This window comes from Astatotilapia calliptera, chromosome 17 (genome assembly GCF_900246225.1).
Source record: "Astatotilapia calliptera chromosome 17, fAstCal1.2, whole genome shotgun sequence".
NCBI classification, from domain to species: domain Eukaryota; kingdom Metazoa; phylum Chordata; class Actinopteri; order Cichliformes; family Cichlidae; genus Astatotilapia; species Astatotilapia calliptera.
This window is the reverse complement of record NC_039318.1, coordinates 23,878,068-23,896,349: the sequence shown is the minus strand read 5'-3', so window position 1 is coordinate 23,896,349 and position 18,282 is coordinate 23,878,068. Positions and strand designations below refer to the sequence as shown.

Genomic DNA, 18,282 nt, shown 5'->3' with positions numbered 1-18,282 from the left:
AAAAGGAACACCTGGATTTTCCACAGCACTTCAAGGACCGTAATCTATGGACAGATAAATTCATTAATAATTAAACAGCCACAAAGTAACTGACAGTGACATTGAAACAGCCAAAACAACCTAATTATGCCCACAGTTAGTAATGGCAGAACAAACCTAGATAAAGAAGGGCTAACTGTTATAACTAGAGGTCCTAAATATCAACCCAGTAAAATAATTAATTGTTTCATTTCTGTATAAAATCAGACTGTACATTAAGCAATCAATTCAGAAATACAAGTGGGGACCTTTTGTTGCAACTTGTCTGTGAAGGTTCTCAGTCATCCAGGTCATCGTAGTCAAAGGAGCTTGCAAAGAAAAGCGTCTGGACTTCTTTAAGTTGCTTGAAGACGTTTCACCTCTCATCCGAGAAGCTTCTTCAGTTCTGAAGAAGAAGTGAAACTGAAGAAGTTTCTCGGATGAGAGGTGAAACAAATTCAAGCAACTTAAAGAAGTCCAGATGCCTTTCTTTGCAAGCTCCTTTGACTTTTGTTGCAACTCTGATTTCTCTCTAAATCATATAATTTAACCCAAAAAAAAGAAACACATGGAAAACCTAACTGTAATGTTATGTCACCGTTTTTCTTGTCCCTTTATTGGTCCAGAAAACACCTCATATTCATCTTCCTCGCCTGTAAACTGTTGATTCTGACTGAGCTGCAGCGTTAGTGAAGGGTTAAAAATGCTTGCTGTCTTTGAGACTCCGCCTCCTTTCAGTGACTCAGCATAACAGGAAGCAGGAAGTGTTCACCATTACGCATATACAGCTGTTACAAGACTGTAGCTTTGAGGTATGTTTCACTCTAACTTTTCTTCTTTTTTAAACAGAACACTATTTCATTTGCATTTAAAGGCTGTTTTTCATGCATAGATTTCACAGGATGCAGTAAACAGACAACAGAACAACTGACTAGGGTATTAAAAGGGAGTGACTTCCCCTGTGTTCTCTTAGTTTCTTGAACTCTCCCTTACTTTCAGTTTCAGGGTAAAACAGGAGCAAAGCCTCGGGATGGCAGGGAAGCTCTATCTCCCTGAGTTGGACCTCACTTGTGCCGTGTGCTGCGAAATCTTCAAAGACCCAGTGGTCCTCAAGTGCAGCCACAGTTTCTGTGCATCCTGCCTGCAGCAGTACTGGAGTCGACAGAGACGAAACCGTGACTGTCCTCTGTGCAGAACCCAGAGTGTGGATGATCCCGTTCCTAGTCTCACCCTGAAGAACCTGTGCGAGTCTTATACACATGAGAGCGAGGAACCGGAGGAGACAGCGGAAGAGCTGCCCGGTGAACCAGGGGAGTTGTGCCCTCATCATGGGGAGAGGCTCAAGCTGTATTGCCTGTCAGATAAGGTGCCTATCTGTGTTGTCTGCCATACCTCAAGAAAACACAAGCAGCACGAATGTTGTCCTGTCAGCGAGGCGATTGTGGATGTGAAGGTAAATATTTCACTTTCCTGATCAAATAAGGACTTGAGATTGAATAATGATGCCTTTTTTCTTGGGGCTCCTTTACTAAGTTTATACAGAGTTTCTGTCACAAGTCATTATGCTGAAGGATGTTACAAGCCTAAAGCGAGATTAACAAACCTTCTAATGAATTTACTTTGAATTATTTACTCAGGAGAAAATGAAGTCCACTCTCAGCTCACTGCAGGAGAAGAGGGAGGCGTTTGACAAAATGAAGAAGAACTATGAAGACACTGTGACCTACATTCAGGTGTGGTGATAATCTGTCAAACTATGGGTTAAAATTCCTAGTAAGTCACTTTATTTAGTGGCTGTCAGTAAACTCATTTCCAAGCCATGCTTAAGCAGATTATTTTACAGGTCCAGGCTCGATTTGTGGAAAGACGAACCCATGAGGAGTTTGAAAAACTTCACGACTTCCTTCACGCTGAAGAGAATGCCAGGATGGAAGCGCTGAAGCGGGAGGAAGAGCAGAAGAGCGAAGAGATGAAGCAGAAGGTTGAAGAAATAGAAAGAAAAATGGCATCTGTGTCCGAATCCATCAGAGTTTTGGAGGAGGAGATAGCTTTGGAGGGCATCTCAGTCCTTCATGTAAGTTTGAAATGAGACTAAAGAAGGAACACTTTATATTTTTTCCCCCTTAAATGCTAAAGTGAATTTGCCTTTTAATTTTGTCTTTTAGAACAGTAAGAGGACTCTGTTAAGGTAACGAACAGTTTAATATTTGTTTTATTCTTTGCTTAACTTTCATAATGTGTTATGTAACCTGCTTTTTTTGTGTGTTTTCTGCAGTGCTGATTGTCCTGTTGAAGATCCCGTTATGCCTCCAGGAGCACTCATAGACGTGGCCAAACATGTTGGCTCTATGATGTTTTATGTGTGGGAGAAGATGCATAAAATTGCCAAATACAGTGAGTTTAACCATAATGTGCTGCTTGATTTAAACTCTGAGCTGGAGTTTGAGTTTGTCATGAATTCCCAAGGTGGAGGAAAGGTTGAAATGTTTGACTGAACTACAGCCACAGTAACTACAGCTGACAATCTGCCATGTTTCCTTCAGCCCCAGTAACTCTGGATCCCAACACTGCTGCCCCATGGCTCATTCTGTCAGATGACCTCACCAGCGTCTGTGACAGCGATGAGAAACAGAAGCTCCCAGACAACCCGGAGAGGTTCGACCCCGACACCGGTGTGCTGGGCTCGGAGGGCTTCACCTCAGGAAGGCGTACCTGGGATGTGAATGTGGGAGATAATACTGCGTGGGTTGTCGGCGTGGCTAAAGAATCTGTCCAGAGGAAAGAGAAAGTGTCCTCGGTCCAGAAAAACGGCTACCTGTGTGTGTACTTCTACCACAAGATGTACTTTGCGGGTACCTCCCCTTTAACGCGACTAAACCTGAAAAGGAACCCGCAGAAGATCAGAGTGCAGCTGGACTGTGACAAGGGCAAGGTTTCTTTCTATGACGCGCACAACAACACCCATATCTACACCTTCAAACAGGCAATCACTGAGAAAGTCTTTCCTTACTTCTGGGTCGGTTGTCAGCAATGTCCTTTGACGGTTGAACCAATGGAAGTTGCCCTGAGTGTAATTGAAAGTGCAACTTAGTTACTCTGTGACTTTGAGAAACTCATCAAATTAAATGTCAGATTATTTGCCACTTTTCTTTCCTGGTTCAATGCAGTGTTCTTTGGCTCTTCTTAATTTAAAACTCAATGAACACACTGATCAAGGTACTTAAGATTCAGTGATTGGTAACTTGAATTAGAGCATTTTTTTTTTTTTGCATTAATAATCTATGAATTATTCATTTGTTTATTATCAGCATATAAATTGTGAGGTTAAAAAATAGTACAGATTAATTACTTGTATGTAAGTTTTAAAAATGATTATGCATGTCATTGTCTACACATTCCTCTCTTATTTTGCTGTATTACTAACTACTAATGTATGGAAAACATCAAATGTGCTTTATGTGCACATACTACTCATGTTTTACAGTGCTAATTTACAAATAAAATATTTGCAAGTATTGTGGCCTCCCTTGATGATGTGTCACCAGCCAGTCCTTACTGGACATAGACCTGGAGTCGGAGAGCAGCCAGAGTTTTCTTTAGCGTCTGAGGTGAGCCTATATGTTTGGTCAGATGTGACGTCTGAGATTTTATTACCTGCTTCCTAAGGGCATGATTTTCAGATACAGTTCATCTCCTGTATATAGTTTTCAGGTCTGACACGTCTCTCGTCATCCACTTTTCAAGTTTCCATTTTTTTTCTCTTAACTACACGCTGCGCACCATGCTAACATGTGCCACGGATTTGCCTAATAGCTCTCTGGAAATCACCAATTTGATCCAAAATACTACTTTATGGCTGTCAAACTGTTTTATTTTGTGTTTTTTGTAGATTCAAATAAATAAAATGGAACACAATGTGTGTTTTTGGAACAGGCTACTGGTAACAGAGTCCCCAAAGATACAATTTAAAGTTGACCGCGATGAGTACAAAACAGTATTATTCTTTGAGTTGGGTGGCTATTTAATGCCTGAATGATTCATAGGCCAGTATTGTGTGCCTTAATAGGGTGAAGGACTGGACTGAAAATGAGTAAAATGTCCAAAGAAAAACTTTGAAAGAGTTTCAGAAAACCTGTCTTTGAATTAAAAATCACAAAGACAGAATATGCTGGGCTTCAAAATCAGCTTTTATGTAGCAGCTGTTTGTAGTTCTGTTCAAAATGCAGTGAAAGTATCCTTTTTTTTTTTTAAAAATTCCTCTCATTTTTAGTGGGGTTTTTTTCTTGGTATATGAACAGCCTTTGCACACCGTTCACTTTCACCTCCCTCTGAACTCTACAGCCTGGCGCATTGAAGCTGACCGTCTTTTGTATAAAGAAGGGTTTTAAAGCCATATACATAAAAGCTTCTTTTTTTCCTGCAACTTTGACTCAGCAAAGTTTAGAGGCCTGAGGCGGACTCACGGTTAATGTAAGCCAAACTCGTTAAAAGTCTAATTAGCTAGTCATAGTGCCTTGCTACGGGTGTATGTAGCTAGCAGGTTGAGTCGTGTGTTGTAAAGGCTCAGTTAAGTTCTTTAGAGGTTATGTTGTGGAAAGCTGTTTTGCCTTCAGACCTGCCGGGCCTTTAAATAATTGTTTAACTGGTACTAATGAGTCCAAAGTGTGCCGAGAAAATATCTCCCACATCTTTACATCACCTCCACCTGAGGGTATTGTCTCCATCTTGCCTTGATGTTTTTTTTATGCCAAATTCTGACTGTACCATCTGAATTCACAACATAAATTCAGGACAATCTTTTATTGTACACCTTTGGTGAGCCCATGTAAATTGTAGCCTCAGTCTCTCATTTTTAGCTGGATGTGACGCTGTGTGGTCTTCTGCAAGGTTCAGTGTGTTGTGAATTCAAAGATCCTCATGTTTGTTCTTAAAAGTGTTTATTTGTTTGCCTTTCTTACATCAGAAGTTTCAGAAATTCTCAGATTGGCCTGTCTGGCAGTAAACTATGGTTGTTGCATGAATGCTACTGTGTGACTGGCTGAGTAGATATTTGTGGGGAGCAGCAGTTGAGTGGGTCTAGGTATTAAAGTGGCTGGAGAAAGGTTTTACAGAGCTGGCTTTAGTTCTGTTCAAAATTATGAAAAATAGTGCATTTATTCAATTATTTTCAAACTTAACCATCAAATCTCAAAAGTTGGGGAGTTTCGTGGCAGTAACTGCTAGTTAAAATTCCTGTTCTCTTCATTTGTAGTGTCTCTACGTCACTATAACCTTGTGTCTGTTCCAGTTTGCAAAAAATAATTGTTAAAATTGTTCTTGGTTAGGAAGTCCAACATGGCTGGAATTTCATGCACAAGGGCAACAAAGAGAAAGTTGTCTGGTAGTGCTAAAGCTGCAGAACCTGCATCCAGGTCCTCCAAAGTCACCTTTCTGAGCCCGTCTCTCCTCCTCTTTGAAATCCCTGCTGACGCCGACACCAGCCTCCCAGTGTGGAAGGCCATGAGAACCGAGCAAGCTGACATCACCTGGACCGTCAAGCCCTATGGCCTCAGCATTAATATAACACCTCCGACCTCTAAGAAAGGAAAGCATTCTGCTGCCAGCAAGAGTGAAAGCTCTTCCAGCATGGTGCAGACTGCAGGGCTGTCTTCTAGCATCCTGCAACCTCAGATCTGCATTCAGCCCACCACTCAGCAGCAATCGCAGAGCAGCTCCTGTGTGCTGCTTACCTTCCCCCAAAACACACAGTCTGTGTCACACCCCCCAAGTCCTATTCCAGTCACTTCACTTATTGTCTCCTTGCCGGTCATTATTGCCCAGGCCCAGCATACCAGTCAGCCTACTGCTCCTGCCAACAAAGGGTCCATATCCTCCACCCAAACGCCAAGTGGAGCCCCTACCAAGCAAACCACCAAAACCCCATCTAAAGTGCCTGTCTCATTTCACACAAAAGGCTGCTCTACCATCCAAATCTGTGACGACTTCCTCCTTGGTTTGTGTTCTGCAGAGGAGAAGTGTAAGATGCACCACACTCCCTATCCCTTTCACTGGCAGCTGTGGTGTGTTGCCAACCGCCAGTGGGTGGACATTTCTCCTCGCTCTCAGGTCTTGCTGGAGAGGATGTACTGTGACGTCAATAAGGATGCCATTTGCCTCAAAAATGGGTGAGTAACAGGGTAGATCTTTTGCTAAAGTCTGCAAATTAAAAAAAGAAAAAGATGGGCTTTTTTGAGACAAAAATCACAGTTTGTTTGTGGATTCTTTGTGTAACTTCAGAACACTTTCTTTAGGAATGAACGCTACACTTTGAAATTTGACTCAATGAAACTGGATGACTCTTCCGTGTATGATGGAGTCAGGCGACTATCTAACACTAACAGTAAGATCAAGAACCCTCATTTTGCCAGCCAATCGAAAATCTACTGGTGGAACATCAGTTGGCAAGAGTACAACACGGTGATCTTCTTTACCTCTTTTTTCTAGTTTCTTTACTCCTTTCTGCCATTTTCAACACATCAAAAGCCTCCACCAGCTTTGTTATTTTTTAACTGGTTCCTTTCTTCATAGAGCGTGTCTGCCACATTGCTAAAAAAGATGAGCGAGAAGGAGTCAGAGTGTTTCTTCAGTGTCGGCTCACAGAAGTACAAGGTGGACTTCACTACCATGATCCAGACCAACGTCGCCACAGGGTTCCAGAGAGGCGTTCGCTGCAGACCCGCCTACCGCTCTCTGGATTCTATGAAACCTTACTTGCAGTTGGTGTCCTGAGATGCGTTTTTTTTTTTGCATTTGTTTACATCTTCTTTTAAAATCAAGAGATTCTGTTCCTTTAAAATTATTTCATGATGTTCTCCCATCCCTTTCCCATTTACTCCCCACACCCAGGACAGGAGTCCTGCCTGACTCAGCGGAACCTGACAGTAATCCTCCTGAGGCCAACTTTAGTGTAGATCCTCTGGACGAGTTCAGTTCCTGGTACCCTCCGGCGTGGTGTTGGGCTTCAGAGCAGGATTACAGTCTAGTGGATGTTCCTACAGGCACTCTGGCCTATAAACGGGTTCAAGAATTCTTCAATGAGAGCATGCCTGAGACAAAGGTGGACATCATCAGCATCCAGCAGGTCCAGAACCTATTCCACTGGGACAAGTACCAAAGGTCCAGCTAAGTTTGAGTTCAATTTTTAATCATGACTAAAACTAAGAAAAATTGGAGGGAAATTTGATGTCCTTATTAACTGTTTGGATATTCGGAAAGTCCTTTTTCTAAACGTCATTTATTGGATGAAATACATTTGTAACATGGATAAGCATTGGTTCGGCTAGTAGTAGGATCTGGGCTCGTTTCCTCCTGTTTTCATCCATTGTTTACTTTACTAGACAGTTCTATGGGTTCCTTACAGCGGATTCAAATAATTATTTTGTTGGAAGTTAAAGCGTAAAATATCACAAAATCTTGTTCTTGTTCATGGTGATATGCATGCCACACTTACACAACTCGTTCCAGGCAAAAGCTATACATGCAGAAGCAGCGTGGAAAGGCCACCGGGAGTTTAGAGCGACATCTCTTCCATGGGACCACCAAAGAGGCCTCAGAGGAGATCTGCACCAGCAACTTTGACCCTCGAGTGGCCGGGGTTAACGGAGTTTCCCACGGTCATGGCACATACTTTGCCACCGCTGCCTCCCACTCCCACATGTTCTCAGCCCAGTTCGGGCCAGATGAAGTTTGCCACATGTTCCTTGCCAAAGTCCTGGTGGGAAAGGTAACTGTGGGTAGGAGCCACTACCGCCGTCCACCTAAGCTCACCTCCAGGAAGAAGCAGCATCGTCTGTATGATGCCTGTGTTGACAACGTGAACCTTCCCACCATGTTTGTTGTTTTTGACAGCTGTCAGTGCTACCCCTACTACCTAATCAAATATAAAAACCTACCCAAAGAGATAGACATTTAATGAGGATGAGGACAGGGGCCTCAGCCGCTAATTGTTCAACAGAAATCATGTTCCAGTTGCAAGAAAACCTAAAGTGTTAACAAATCCAGTATATATTGTTATCAAATGCTCCGTTTAGTTTGATAAAATATGCCATATTCAGTTTGTTTGCAATGAAGTTCTTGACAATAGTGAAGACAGTGTTAAAATGACAACATATTCTGTATCACTTAATTTTTCAAAATGCCTTTATTTTTGTTATTTGAAGATTTTACAATAAACACTTTTTTCCTTTTTTTCTCTCAAATCTGTTCAATGAAATTCATTTCTGTAATGTTTATGAAATTAAACACTAAATGCATTCACCTCAGTATAAGAAAAGAAAAGCATGTTTGATCAACTGCTGGTATGTTTTCATACAGCCAAATGAGCTGACTGTTTGTTCCAAAGGTCAGACTGGAACGTGTTTCATCAAAGACTTCTTTAGTAAAAGTATATACAGAATATTTTTCTTCAGAACTTAATTGCACACTTCCTTGAACAGGAAACAACAGGGAAATTCTAATAATTTAGCTTATGCATGAAAAATCATGGCTCTTTGAAGGATCCAGATCAAATTGTTTTAAAAGTATCTGACACTGCTGGCCATAAAAAAAAAATCCCAGTTCAGTCCATCTAAGAACAAACTCTGCATTGAACAGATAACACGTTCGGGACAGTGATGAACCAAAACACCACATTAAATCCCTGCCAATGAAAATAATAACCCCCCCTTATCAAATTTGTTTAAAAAGGGAGAAAAATAAGAGTTGAAGTGATGTTTAACTTCCAAATAGTATTGTAAAATTCCATATCTTGAAATGTCATTGAATAATTTAAGACTGTAAGAACGGCTCAAATAAGATGATAATCCAACTAGCCAAGACAAAATCACAGTCACAAGATAAAAAAAAAAAATTCACAAAACCCCCACCTTTCACACAAGGATGTTAGAGTGATAACCACAATGAAAAAATATCAGAATTAGCTATTGATAAAAGGCAGATTAAAACATACGTTATATGATTTAAGATGTAAACAAGGATTAAAAAAAGTTAAACTAGTGTTGAGGCTGTGATGCCAGTTCCTTAAATAAAGTACAGCAACTGTGCGTTTCTGTTCTGGCAACATCTAAAGTTGGGCCTGCAGGTGGTGCCAGAGGAAAGGCCATCATGTTACATAGTTCAAAATGGTTTACAGTATGAATTGTAGATGACAGTTATTTTTTAAGCTAAAAAACTTAGTGGAATGAAAATATAAAAGGCAACAAAAATATGTGAAGAATAAACATTTCACATATCTTCAAACAGGTTCATAAATATCAGATCAGTTCTTTTTGCACTTGGTGTCTAATAAGAGCACCTGTCTCCAGCACAGATTATTCATTTGCATTTCCCTTTTAGTCTCTACACACGTGTACATATACACATAAACTGTACACAGGTTAGCAGACGTTTAACCAACCCTGATACGACAGACATGACATGTGGGTGGGGGGGACACGCAAAAACTGAGTTCCTGGAATTTACCGGCAGAGCACCAGCACCTATTCACAGGCCAGCTTGCTGTCGAAGCTCGACAGGCCAATGGCAAACGCCTGAAGAGCGCACATGGGATAGTTGTAGTCCAGAGTGAAGACGTCTTCAGCAACTCTACCAAACTGCATAACAATGTAGTCGGCTAGAGATAGAGGGGGGTAAAAATAAAAAAGGTCGATCAGTGTGTTTATGGTGTATGTTTTAAATATTTCAAGACATTCTGCAACATCCTATAAGCAGCCAAATTATTTAAACTACTTAAGCATAACTGAGATTAAAGATACTCACGGTCATTATCGTGAACTATCTGGAAGTTTTTGACTGATGCCTGAGTCACACGGCCATGGAAATTTAGCACATAAGACTGGGTGTCATCGTTCCACACGGGTGCCTTGTTGTGCAGCTCGATCAGATTTTCAAGCGAATGGTTTTGCCACCTGCTCAGGAGACTCTCCTGCTCCTATCATACAAATACATCCGATTTCAGTCTTTAATCTTATTAGGAATGAATCAAACTACACATTAAACTCACACACCAGGACTTTTGGACTTTTGCATTCTAACAGCATTTGTGAAATGTTAGACTGCTAAAGCTAAACAGCTTTGGATTCAAATTAATCTTTTAGTCATTTAGTCAGGGATAGCTCAGTAGGTAAAGTGGTAAAGTGGTCGCCCCATGATCGGAAGGTCGGCGGTTCGAATCCACTTAACGGCTACCCTGAGGTACCCCTGAGCAAGGTACCGTCCCTACACACTGCTCCCCGGGCGCCTGCTTAGTGGGCTGCCCACTGCTTCACTGAGTGAATGGGTCAAATGCAGAGAAAAACAAGTAATTTCCCCATGGGGATCAATAAAGTATCCATTATTATTATTATTTATTATTATTTTATACATGAAGCATTCGGACAACACGTTGCACATTTAAGGGCAAATTCTTTGAGTTGTTAAGCTTTGCATAATTCTGTTACTGACAGACTCACATTTTGGGGCCTTACAGGGAGCCTCTCAAAGTTCATGTTCATGCCAGGGATGATTACAGTCATTTTGCGTGGTCCTTTGAATCCCAGCACATTGGTTTCCTGCCAAAAAACACAGAGAGTGTGACAATTTTACTAAATATATTTAATGAACAGGCAACACACTAAACACACTGCTAGCCTTTTGTCATTCACTCACATAGCAGATGGCAGCCAGTTCCTGTCGTGTGTTGCTTTCTTCCAGCAGAGCCCCGGGGTTTTTACACGGATTGGTCCCGTTGTCGTACACTGTGAATTTAGTGCCCATGAGGTTGGATCTGATAGAAAACAAACCGGTCATGAAATGTTTACACCTTTTCATATTTTTCAGATGCTGGCAGCATTTTGTTTCACATTTGAGTCATGTGGATTGGCAGAAAGCAACACACTGTTTATTTTCTAAATATCAAGAAAACAGCAACTATTGGATGCTGCAGTTTATTCTAACTGTTAGCAAGCAGAAAATCTTTGGAATCACATTGAATGTTATATTGAAAAAAAGAGGCAAAAGTGAGAGGCTACAATGTAATCCCACAGGTCAACTGTCCAGACCAAAGTGAATGTCGTTGTCTTTGCCACTGATGGGCTCAGACTGTCAACATTATGAAAAGGATCCCTACAGAGATGTGTATCTCACGTCAAGAAGAAGTCTCGCTCTGAAATCTCACCGGAGGTGAGGTGTTGCTGGAAGAAAAAAGTGTGAATGTGAGTGAGAGTTGGAGGAAGCCAGGCACGGAAGAGAAGAGAAGCTTCCTGTTCAGTAGTTCACGGTTTGTGATTGAATTTCTGAAATCAGGCAATGGTCTGCTACACTTTACTTTATTTTTGCCAGGCACACACTGGTGACCAGTTGAGCTACAAATGGATGGACAGATGAAATGTTTTCACTGCCTATTTTGACTGGAATCAATATTACCAATCAAATAGAAAAATGAATCACTTATAAGAGCTGCCGGATACAGAATGCAGGTAACGCTATTAATTAAAGGTATTTTGTTCACATGGTATCAGTTGACATTAAAACAATAAATATAATTAAAGGTGTGCAATCAGCAAATAATACCTTATTAATGCAGGTCTCTGTGGACACAGGGAGGGTGGATTTACCTGAGTTTACCTATAAAGCTCTCTCCCTCTCGTGACAGGTCGGTAGCATCCACTGAAATAAGGTAGTTGGATGTCTTACTCTTCTTCCTCTTTCTTCCTGCCAGCAGAAACACCTGGAACGACACAATAAAGCAGACACATGTATCTAATGAAGGCTTTTGTTTATAAATGTTACATTGTACAACAAAAATGATGATTCTTATTCACAACTTTAATGGCCCACGCATGTATCGCACCTTCTTGCAATCCTCTTTCTCCATGTGCATGTAGTAAGTGGGGTAGAGGCCGCGGTCCATACCCTTCTTGTCACGGGTGATTCGGCATTTGACTGTGACGCCACGTGGTGCTGGGCGTAAGACAAACTCCTCCAGATTCGCCACATCGGCTAGTAAGTTTTCCGCTGTGGGTGATCCTGGGGTAACCAGATCCTGGGACAAATTAATATAGTCAGCTACTTTTAAAAGAAAAAAGAAAAAAAAGAAGCATTTTAGATAATAGTGAGTATATGAACTAGTGTGCGTAGGCTTTACAGGAATGTCCTTGCCACTAGTAGCTGAGGCAGGCCTGTTGCTGTCTGTGTGAGAGGACCGAGAACGGGTCCGTTCTTCCTCCAAGTCTTCCTCGTGCTCACTGGCTTCATCAAAGTTCATGCTTTCGCAGAGACCTGGTGAGAGACGTGGGAGTGTGGTGTGAGGGAGCTTTAATTACACACGAAGGTCTTTACAAATTCTCCAGCTGAGAAACCCATTCATACAAAAACAAAAGAGGAAAATGAAACCCAGATGCTCTGCGTACATTCTCCACAACAAAAGAACCTCAGTCATTATTTCGTTCCAGGGGTTCCTTCAGTTTTGGTTCAAAACGCTCCACAGAAGATTTTACCAGTTTTTTGGGTTCATCTGCGGTCTTTGATATATGAGAAAAAATTCCCAAGAAGTGATGCAATACTTAGGAAATAGTTGAAGCAAAAAATAGAGCATTATACAGCTGAAAGCACATCCTTTCATATTTATCTGAAACATTCAGGGGGAGGGGGATTTCTTTTACATCAGCTGTTGAAACCATGACAAATGAAATGAAAGGATGAAGACTTGTGAAAGTGAATATCAAAAAGAATGTGATTATTTAGCATTGATTCTTATTTATTCAACCAAAAGGCCACTTCTCTGGCCTAAAGAGTACTTTTCCATGTCAGTTACTGGAAGGCTCATATTTATGACAATAAATGAAGCTGATGTGCAGCTACTTGTGCAGAGACAGCTCCATGCAGTCATGCAGACATAAACTGGGGCTTGCACAGTGCAGACAGTCGGGACTGTCTATCTGTCTCCTCACTGATAATTGGATTTATCAGCCAGGATGCAACTCTTGGCTGCAGCTATATCCCACTGTAATGTGTTATCAAAGTGTAAACTCATATGAAAGCTGTGTGTTTTCACTACATTGAAGTATTATTTTTTATTAAAATCTAATTAAAATTGGACTTGTAAAAGAAATGCTTGACCAGAAATGGCAATAATGATACCAAGATTACTCTAAATTGTTATACTATACAGCTGCAGTCCTAAATACTGCAATCCAATCTACAGTTTGAAGTAAATGAAGAACTTTAGATTTTAAATCACAGCAATCAAACTGACTACTGTGAGGATATACTGCTGCAGGAAAATGTGGGTGAACAAGTGTGGTTCTGACCGACAAACCAAGGAACGCTGCTCATAGGTAGAGATCTGTCGAACACAAGTAGGCTTGCTTAAAATCGTACCCTGCTTTATCCTCATTTTTTTGCATCTTAGCTGTTCCTTCATTCACAAAATGAACATCGTGTTATATTCAGTGAGACTTGGCGATTCAGAACATAAACCCATCAGTGATGTGTTTACAAATGCAACAGATGGAGGAGGTCAAGGCCAGTTTTCCCAATCAGACTTCAGGGAGTGACCAGACGAGTTCCTCCCTGCTGCCCATTAAAAGGAATGCAGAACCTTATTAAACAAATCCAATTTCACGTTAATAATATTCCTGCTTTTAAATACATGGGGGTTTCTTCTTTTGCATACAAAAAGCATTCTGTCCTCAAATATTTGTGCCTCCTCCTGACACTGATCAGTTAGACTAAGATATCCTGGGCAAGTTCCAGCGTAAGAGAAAACATTAAGCTATGCAGCACTAAACCAGATGGATAATGTGACAGTAAAAACAGCAAAACACAACCCCTATTGTGCAGTATTTACAAGTGATGCGCCCCAAATATGCTGCTAATCCTGTGAAAAAGCAGGAAGCATCATGGAATACAGAATGCAAATGTTAGCTGCCCTCTAACAGTGACTCCAGGGCTCCAATTAAAAAACCCACACAAAGTTGTGTCAGCTACTGGCTTATGAAATCAACCATCTGGAAATGTCAAAGAGGCCTAACATTTGACTGAGCAAATCCAAAAAAGACATACAGCATTTCCAGATAATTATTATCACACGGCCAAGAAGGATATTAAATTCTACAGCGAGCCAAAAGTGAAGATGTTGGATGACATCAAGGAGCTGATTAAATATGAATGTATTTCAAAATGTCTATTTCTTCCATTTCCCAAGGCACCATGGTAATATGGAAGACAGGCAGCCAAAAATACCTGCTGGAGCTCTTTGGGGCAGGCTCGTCTGCTTAACTGAGCTAACATTAACAATGAGGTCTTACATTATTGAGACGCACAATGACACTTTCTACTGCGTCACACTCAAGCCTTTAAAAAAGGTATGAAAAGTAACCCAGCTTCTGAGTTTCTCAGCAGGATTCAAATGAAATCTTAAAAAAAACAGTCATGTCTTGAGTTTGTGGGCACAAAGTGGTAACACACGAGCTACATTATGACACCTGCAGAACTGCATGATGTTGGTACTGTTTAAACGCATGCTAACCTTCATATAATGAGAAATTTGTTTTTGCTGCAGATGAATCTGAAAAGTGCAAAAGTCACTGTGAGCTTGATTTTTATACAATTTCCTGAAATTGTACATATTCCCATCAGCTGGTTGGCAGGTGTGGGTGGTAGTAGTTCTAATGATGCCACAAACAAACACTGCAGTGTGAACAATGCCCTTATCTATTATTTAGTGAACCTGTTCTCACTGCATTACCATCAATCATACCACTCACTCCACATGCAGCAGCAGAGTGCTATCAATTTGGTAGATGTCAAAAAGTCTGACTTTGTTTAACAGCAACTTCTTACCTGCAGTGTCATAAATACACATTTTTTCCTTTATAGGTAAAAACTGTAAAGCTGAGAAACGTAAGAAAACCCTGAGAGTAACCACAAGTAAATATCTGATGCTACTCTCTTCTAATAAAAAATCACCAGGGGACTCAACACACACACTAACAAAGTAAATAAGTAAGCAGGCAAACAATAGTTGTTCCATTTGACTTTACTGCAGGGTTCAGAAAAATGATTTTAAACCCAGGATCCAGTACAAATCACCTTGCTTCTGCAGCAGTTCGTGGATATCTGTCTTGGGCTCCAGCAGCGTCTCAGTGTCTCCGTCCCTCTCAGGCTCTTCAGCAGCAGGGGACTGGGACTGAGACTGAGACTCAGGCTGGGACTGAGACTGGGACTGGCTCACTGACAGGATTTGAATTTTCATTCCTATATCAGGAGGTTCTGAGCTCAGGAAGGCTGCTGGGCCATCAATACCTACAACACAGGAGAAGGTGGCAGACAAGCATGAGCTGTTAATTTTCCCTTAACTGGGTCCAACCAAGCATATCTAATGAATCTACTAAGTGAATCTATTATACACATTTCCAAATCCATATTTTTATCTTGGATTCCAGTGTAGGTTTGCGTGATTTGCACTTTAGACTACGGTAATTCTTCTTTTTCTCATACTGGGCCTTGTTGCAAACAACTTAATTCTGTGAGTGGATATTAGTGAATGTGGTTTTTCTACTGTTTTTGACCATAAAAATGGTCTAAAACATGCCATTTAACAAAGAAAACATTTAAATGCATAGCAAGACCTCTTCTATTCATATAACTGCAATTAGTTTGAAGTTGGTACAGAAGCAACAAAAGGCTGGAAAAGTAAGTGGCACTAAAAATAACATGTGGAGGTCAACATGTCAGTAACATGACATAGTATAAAAGAGCATCTTAGAGAAGCAGCTTGTCAGAAGTAAAAATGGGAAGAGGTACACCATGTTCTTTAAAATATAATATAAAATTGTAAAGGCCCCAAATATCTCCTCTCATAATCAGATTTAGAGAATCCAGGGAAACATCTGTGTGCAAGAAACAAGGCAGAAAATCAATACTAGATTGCCTAGAACACTAGAAAATCCTGAAAATGAAATAGGATTTATTGTGAACTGAACTAAAAAAAATAGGGGGAAAAAACCCTTGACTGAAGTGTGGTTTGGTAGTTTAACCGTGCTGCTCTATGATGTGCCTAGCCTAAATTAAAAACAGTCAAATGCTGAACATTGTATACTTCCAACTGAAGTTACTTTTATGTAAAGAGGAAACAGTGTGTGACAATGCCTAGACTATGGGGATTTGATTAACATGCCTTTATGAATGACGTAAAAAATGCTGCACATGTTTTTTCTCACCATCTATTATGACATCATTGGTGACATTGAGTTGAGATTCGACTAGTGGGGCTTGCTCTTCACCACGCCGTGCCCTGGAACGCCGGGGGCGAACCTCTGTGTTGGGCTGGACCATCAAATGTTGCTGACGTTTTTGCCGCTGCTTCTGCTCCAGCAGTGCCCTCTGTGGACCAAACAGGGGAACAGAAATGCTGTGTAACCTAATTCTAGGTACAAATATACGTGACTTTCAGGACATGCAACTGGAAAACTCACTTCATGCATAATTAGCTGGCATGTATTAAATGATGGAGGTTGGGAAGATTAAGCCAAGCTGGAAAACATCAACACAACAAGCTATAGGTAATTACATTAGTATGGATGATGAGTTACAACCTGTGTCTCTCAGTAGGTGCTGCAAATGACCAGGACAATAACAGAAAAAGAAAAGAAAAGAAAGGAGCACTGGTCGTTGCATTGCATAATGCTATTCTAATACTACAGGTTAGAAAAATTGGATTTCTACATGTGAGATTTTGTGCCATAAACAAGTATTGGACAAACAAAAGCTTTGATTTTCTAAAGGCTTATCTGGGAACCGTGGTTACCTGTACCAAAATGCACAGAAGTCCATCCAAGAACTCATTAAAGTATTTTAGTTATTTTTACTTTATCTTTGAAGAAAATATTCCAGTGGAGAGATAAAGCCATACAAGGTCAGCTTAGTGAGTCACACCATAATACAATACGCAGTCTTCAAAAGAAAGATAGCTACACACAGTCCAGACCTGTAAGGCAGCAGAACACATTTTGCTGAGCTACTAATCAGAACAGGAGGACATTTGACATGCAATAACAGATAAAGCAATTGTGCAAACCATTTCAAGGTATAGAAAGCTGTATGCACTACAAAAACTATATGTAATGCAGTACACAACTCAGTTTCAGTAAGGGTAGAAAACTGACGTTCATGTTGTATTCACCCGCCCCACTGTGACCTGACTTAATACTGATGCCAAAAGGCAGACTAAATAAAAAATAAGCCCATAATAAAACACAACAACCAAAATAAAAAAAAATAAAATAATGGGGGCTGTGAAAGCTTACAGTAATGTTCTGTAGTTTGGTGAACTGAAGAATGCCCAACGTAAGAACATAACAAGGGTCTGATAAAGTAATTAGCTGCTTCGAACATCATCACTGAGATGAGGTTTCTTTCGACTGATTACTCAGAACAGGTGTAACCTCTAGGTAGTGAAATTAGTCCACAATCATTTGCACTGTAGTTTCAGTAAGGATAGAAAACTGACTATGTTCATGTTGTATCCACTTGCCCTAAAACCCACTGTGGCCAGAGCAGGCGATGGATTATGCAAGCACATTAATTAGCGCACCAAATGCACAACAACAATTCCTGTTTAGTGTTCAGTCAGCTGGGAGAGACCGAGAAGCCTTGTCTCATATTTGGCAGACCAAACAGCTTTTTAGACTTCAGTCATTCTAACACTCGAGGAAATCATTTTCACTAGCCGTAATGTTTTTCTTTTTTTGTTTTTTGTTTTTAAAAAGAGAAAATTGAATCTTCTTATCCTACAGTGAACATGAAAAACATCCAAAAAGCAAACTTTAAGAAAGAATTGGTACTGGAAGCATTTGTTTTTTTACTCTTTCGCATATGAAAAATCCAAGAGCTGGACCCAGTCGTTATCATTTCAAAGAAAGAGCAGATCTGTGTTCTCCCTTTATTGCTATACATAAAAGGAGACAAATGAATAAAACATAATGCAACATTATCATAATGAACATAATTAGGTCTAGTGTAATGAATGAAAGTGGGAATGCTACCAGATTTCACATTGCACAATAATTCCTCTTCATTAAGATACTGACTACCGATTTGAGGCAAACCACAGCTTTAACTTCAAAAGTTGCTGCACATGTACTCCCAGCCTAAGATTAGTCTGAGCAGTTTGTTTTGTCTTCCATCGAGCTATTTTAAGCCAACCCATTGTAATATTCAATTCTTTTGTATAGCGTGAGTACTTGG

General features: G+C 40.5%; 3 protein-coding genes across 13 annotated transcripts in view; 2 read left to right on the top strand and 1 right to left on the bottom strand.

Moving 5' to 3' along the window:
• The first annotated feature begins 749 nt into the window (after positions 1-749).
• LOC113008615 (tripartite motif-containing protein 35-like) lies at positions 750-3,161 on the top strand. The gene is made up of 7 exons (XM_026146136.1): positions 750-830; positions 1,018-1,471; positions 1,656-1,751; positions 1,862-2,092; positions 2,184-2,206; positions 2,294-2,412; positions 2,562-3,161. The coding sequence occupies exons 2-7, from the start codon at positions 1,049-1,051 to the stop codon at positions 3,107-3,109; spliced, it is 1,440 nt and encodes a 479-aa protein (XP_026001921.1). The 5' UTR covers positions 750-830; positions 1,018-1,048; the 3' UTR covers positions 3,110-3,161.
• An 81-nt stretch (positions 3,162-3,242) lies between these two features.
• On the top strand, positions 3,243-8,219 carry LOC113008614 (TCDD-inducible poly [ADP-ribose] polymerase-like). 4 transcript variants are annotated; one of them, XM_026146131.1, is made up of 6 exons: positions 3,243-3,626; positions 5,347-6,182; positions 6,309-6,474; positions 6,586-6,773; positions 6,904-7,173; positions 7,522-8,219. In XM_026146131.1, the coding sequence occupies exons 1-6, from the start codon at positions 3,387-3,389 to the stop codon at positions 7,967-7,969; spliced, it is 2,148 nt and encodes a 715-aa protein (XP_026001916.1). In that variant the 5' UTR covers positions 3,243-3,386; the 3' UTR covers positions 7,970-8,219. The 4 variants fall into 4 exon arrangements, with proteins under 4 accessions (XP_026001916.1, XP_026001918.1, XP_026001919.1 ...); XM_026146133.1 differs by having other exon boundaries at positions 5,343-6,182; positions 7,522-8,217; XM_026146134.1 differs by lacking the exon at positions 3,243-3,626 and adding an exon at positions 4,158-4,488 and having other exon boundaries at positions 7,522-8,218.
• A 36-nt stretch (positions 8,220-8,255) lies between these two features.
• tulp3 (TUB like protein 3) overlaps positions 8,256-18,282 on the bottom strand; it is a 28,861-nt gene continuing 18,834 nt past the window's right edge. For 6 of the 8 annotated variants that reach the window (XM_026146120.1, XM_026146122.1, XM_026146124.1 and 3 more), the window contains 9 exons: positions 16,257-16,419; positions 15,127-15,339; positions 12,179-12,312; positions 11,885-12,076; positions 11,649-11,761; positions 10,702-10,819; positions 10,506-10,604; positions 9,814-9,985; positions 8,256-9,667 (listed from right to left, as the gene is read on the bottom strand). In XM_026146120.1, the coding sequence (XP_026001905.1) occupies positions 9,534-9,667; positions 9,814-9,985; positions 10,506-10,604; positions 10,702-10,819; positions 11,649-11,761; positions 11,885-12,076; positions 12,179-12,312; positions 15,127-15,339; positions 16,257-16,419 (1,338 nt within the window). In that variant the 3' untranslated portion in view covers positions 8,256-9,533. Of the gene's footprint in view, positions 9,668-9,813; positions 9,986-10,505; positions 10,605-10,701; positions 10,820-11,648; positions 11,762-11,884; positions 12,077-12,178; positions 12,313-15,126; positions 15,340-16,256; positions 16,420-16,511; positions 16,570-18,282 lie in introns of all 8 variants that reach the window. The other 2 variants (XM_026146127.1, XM_026146125.1) reach the window with 1 other exon arrangement.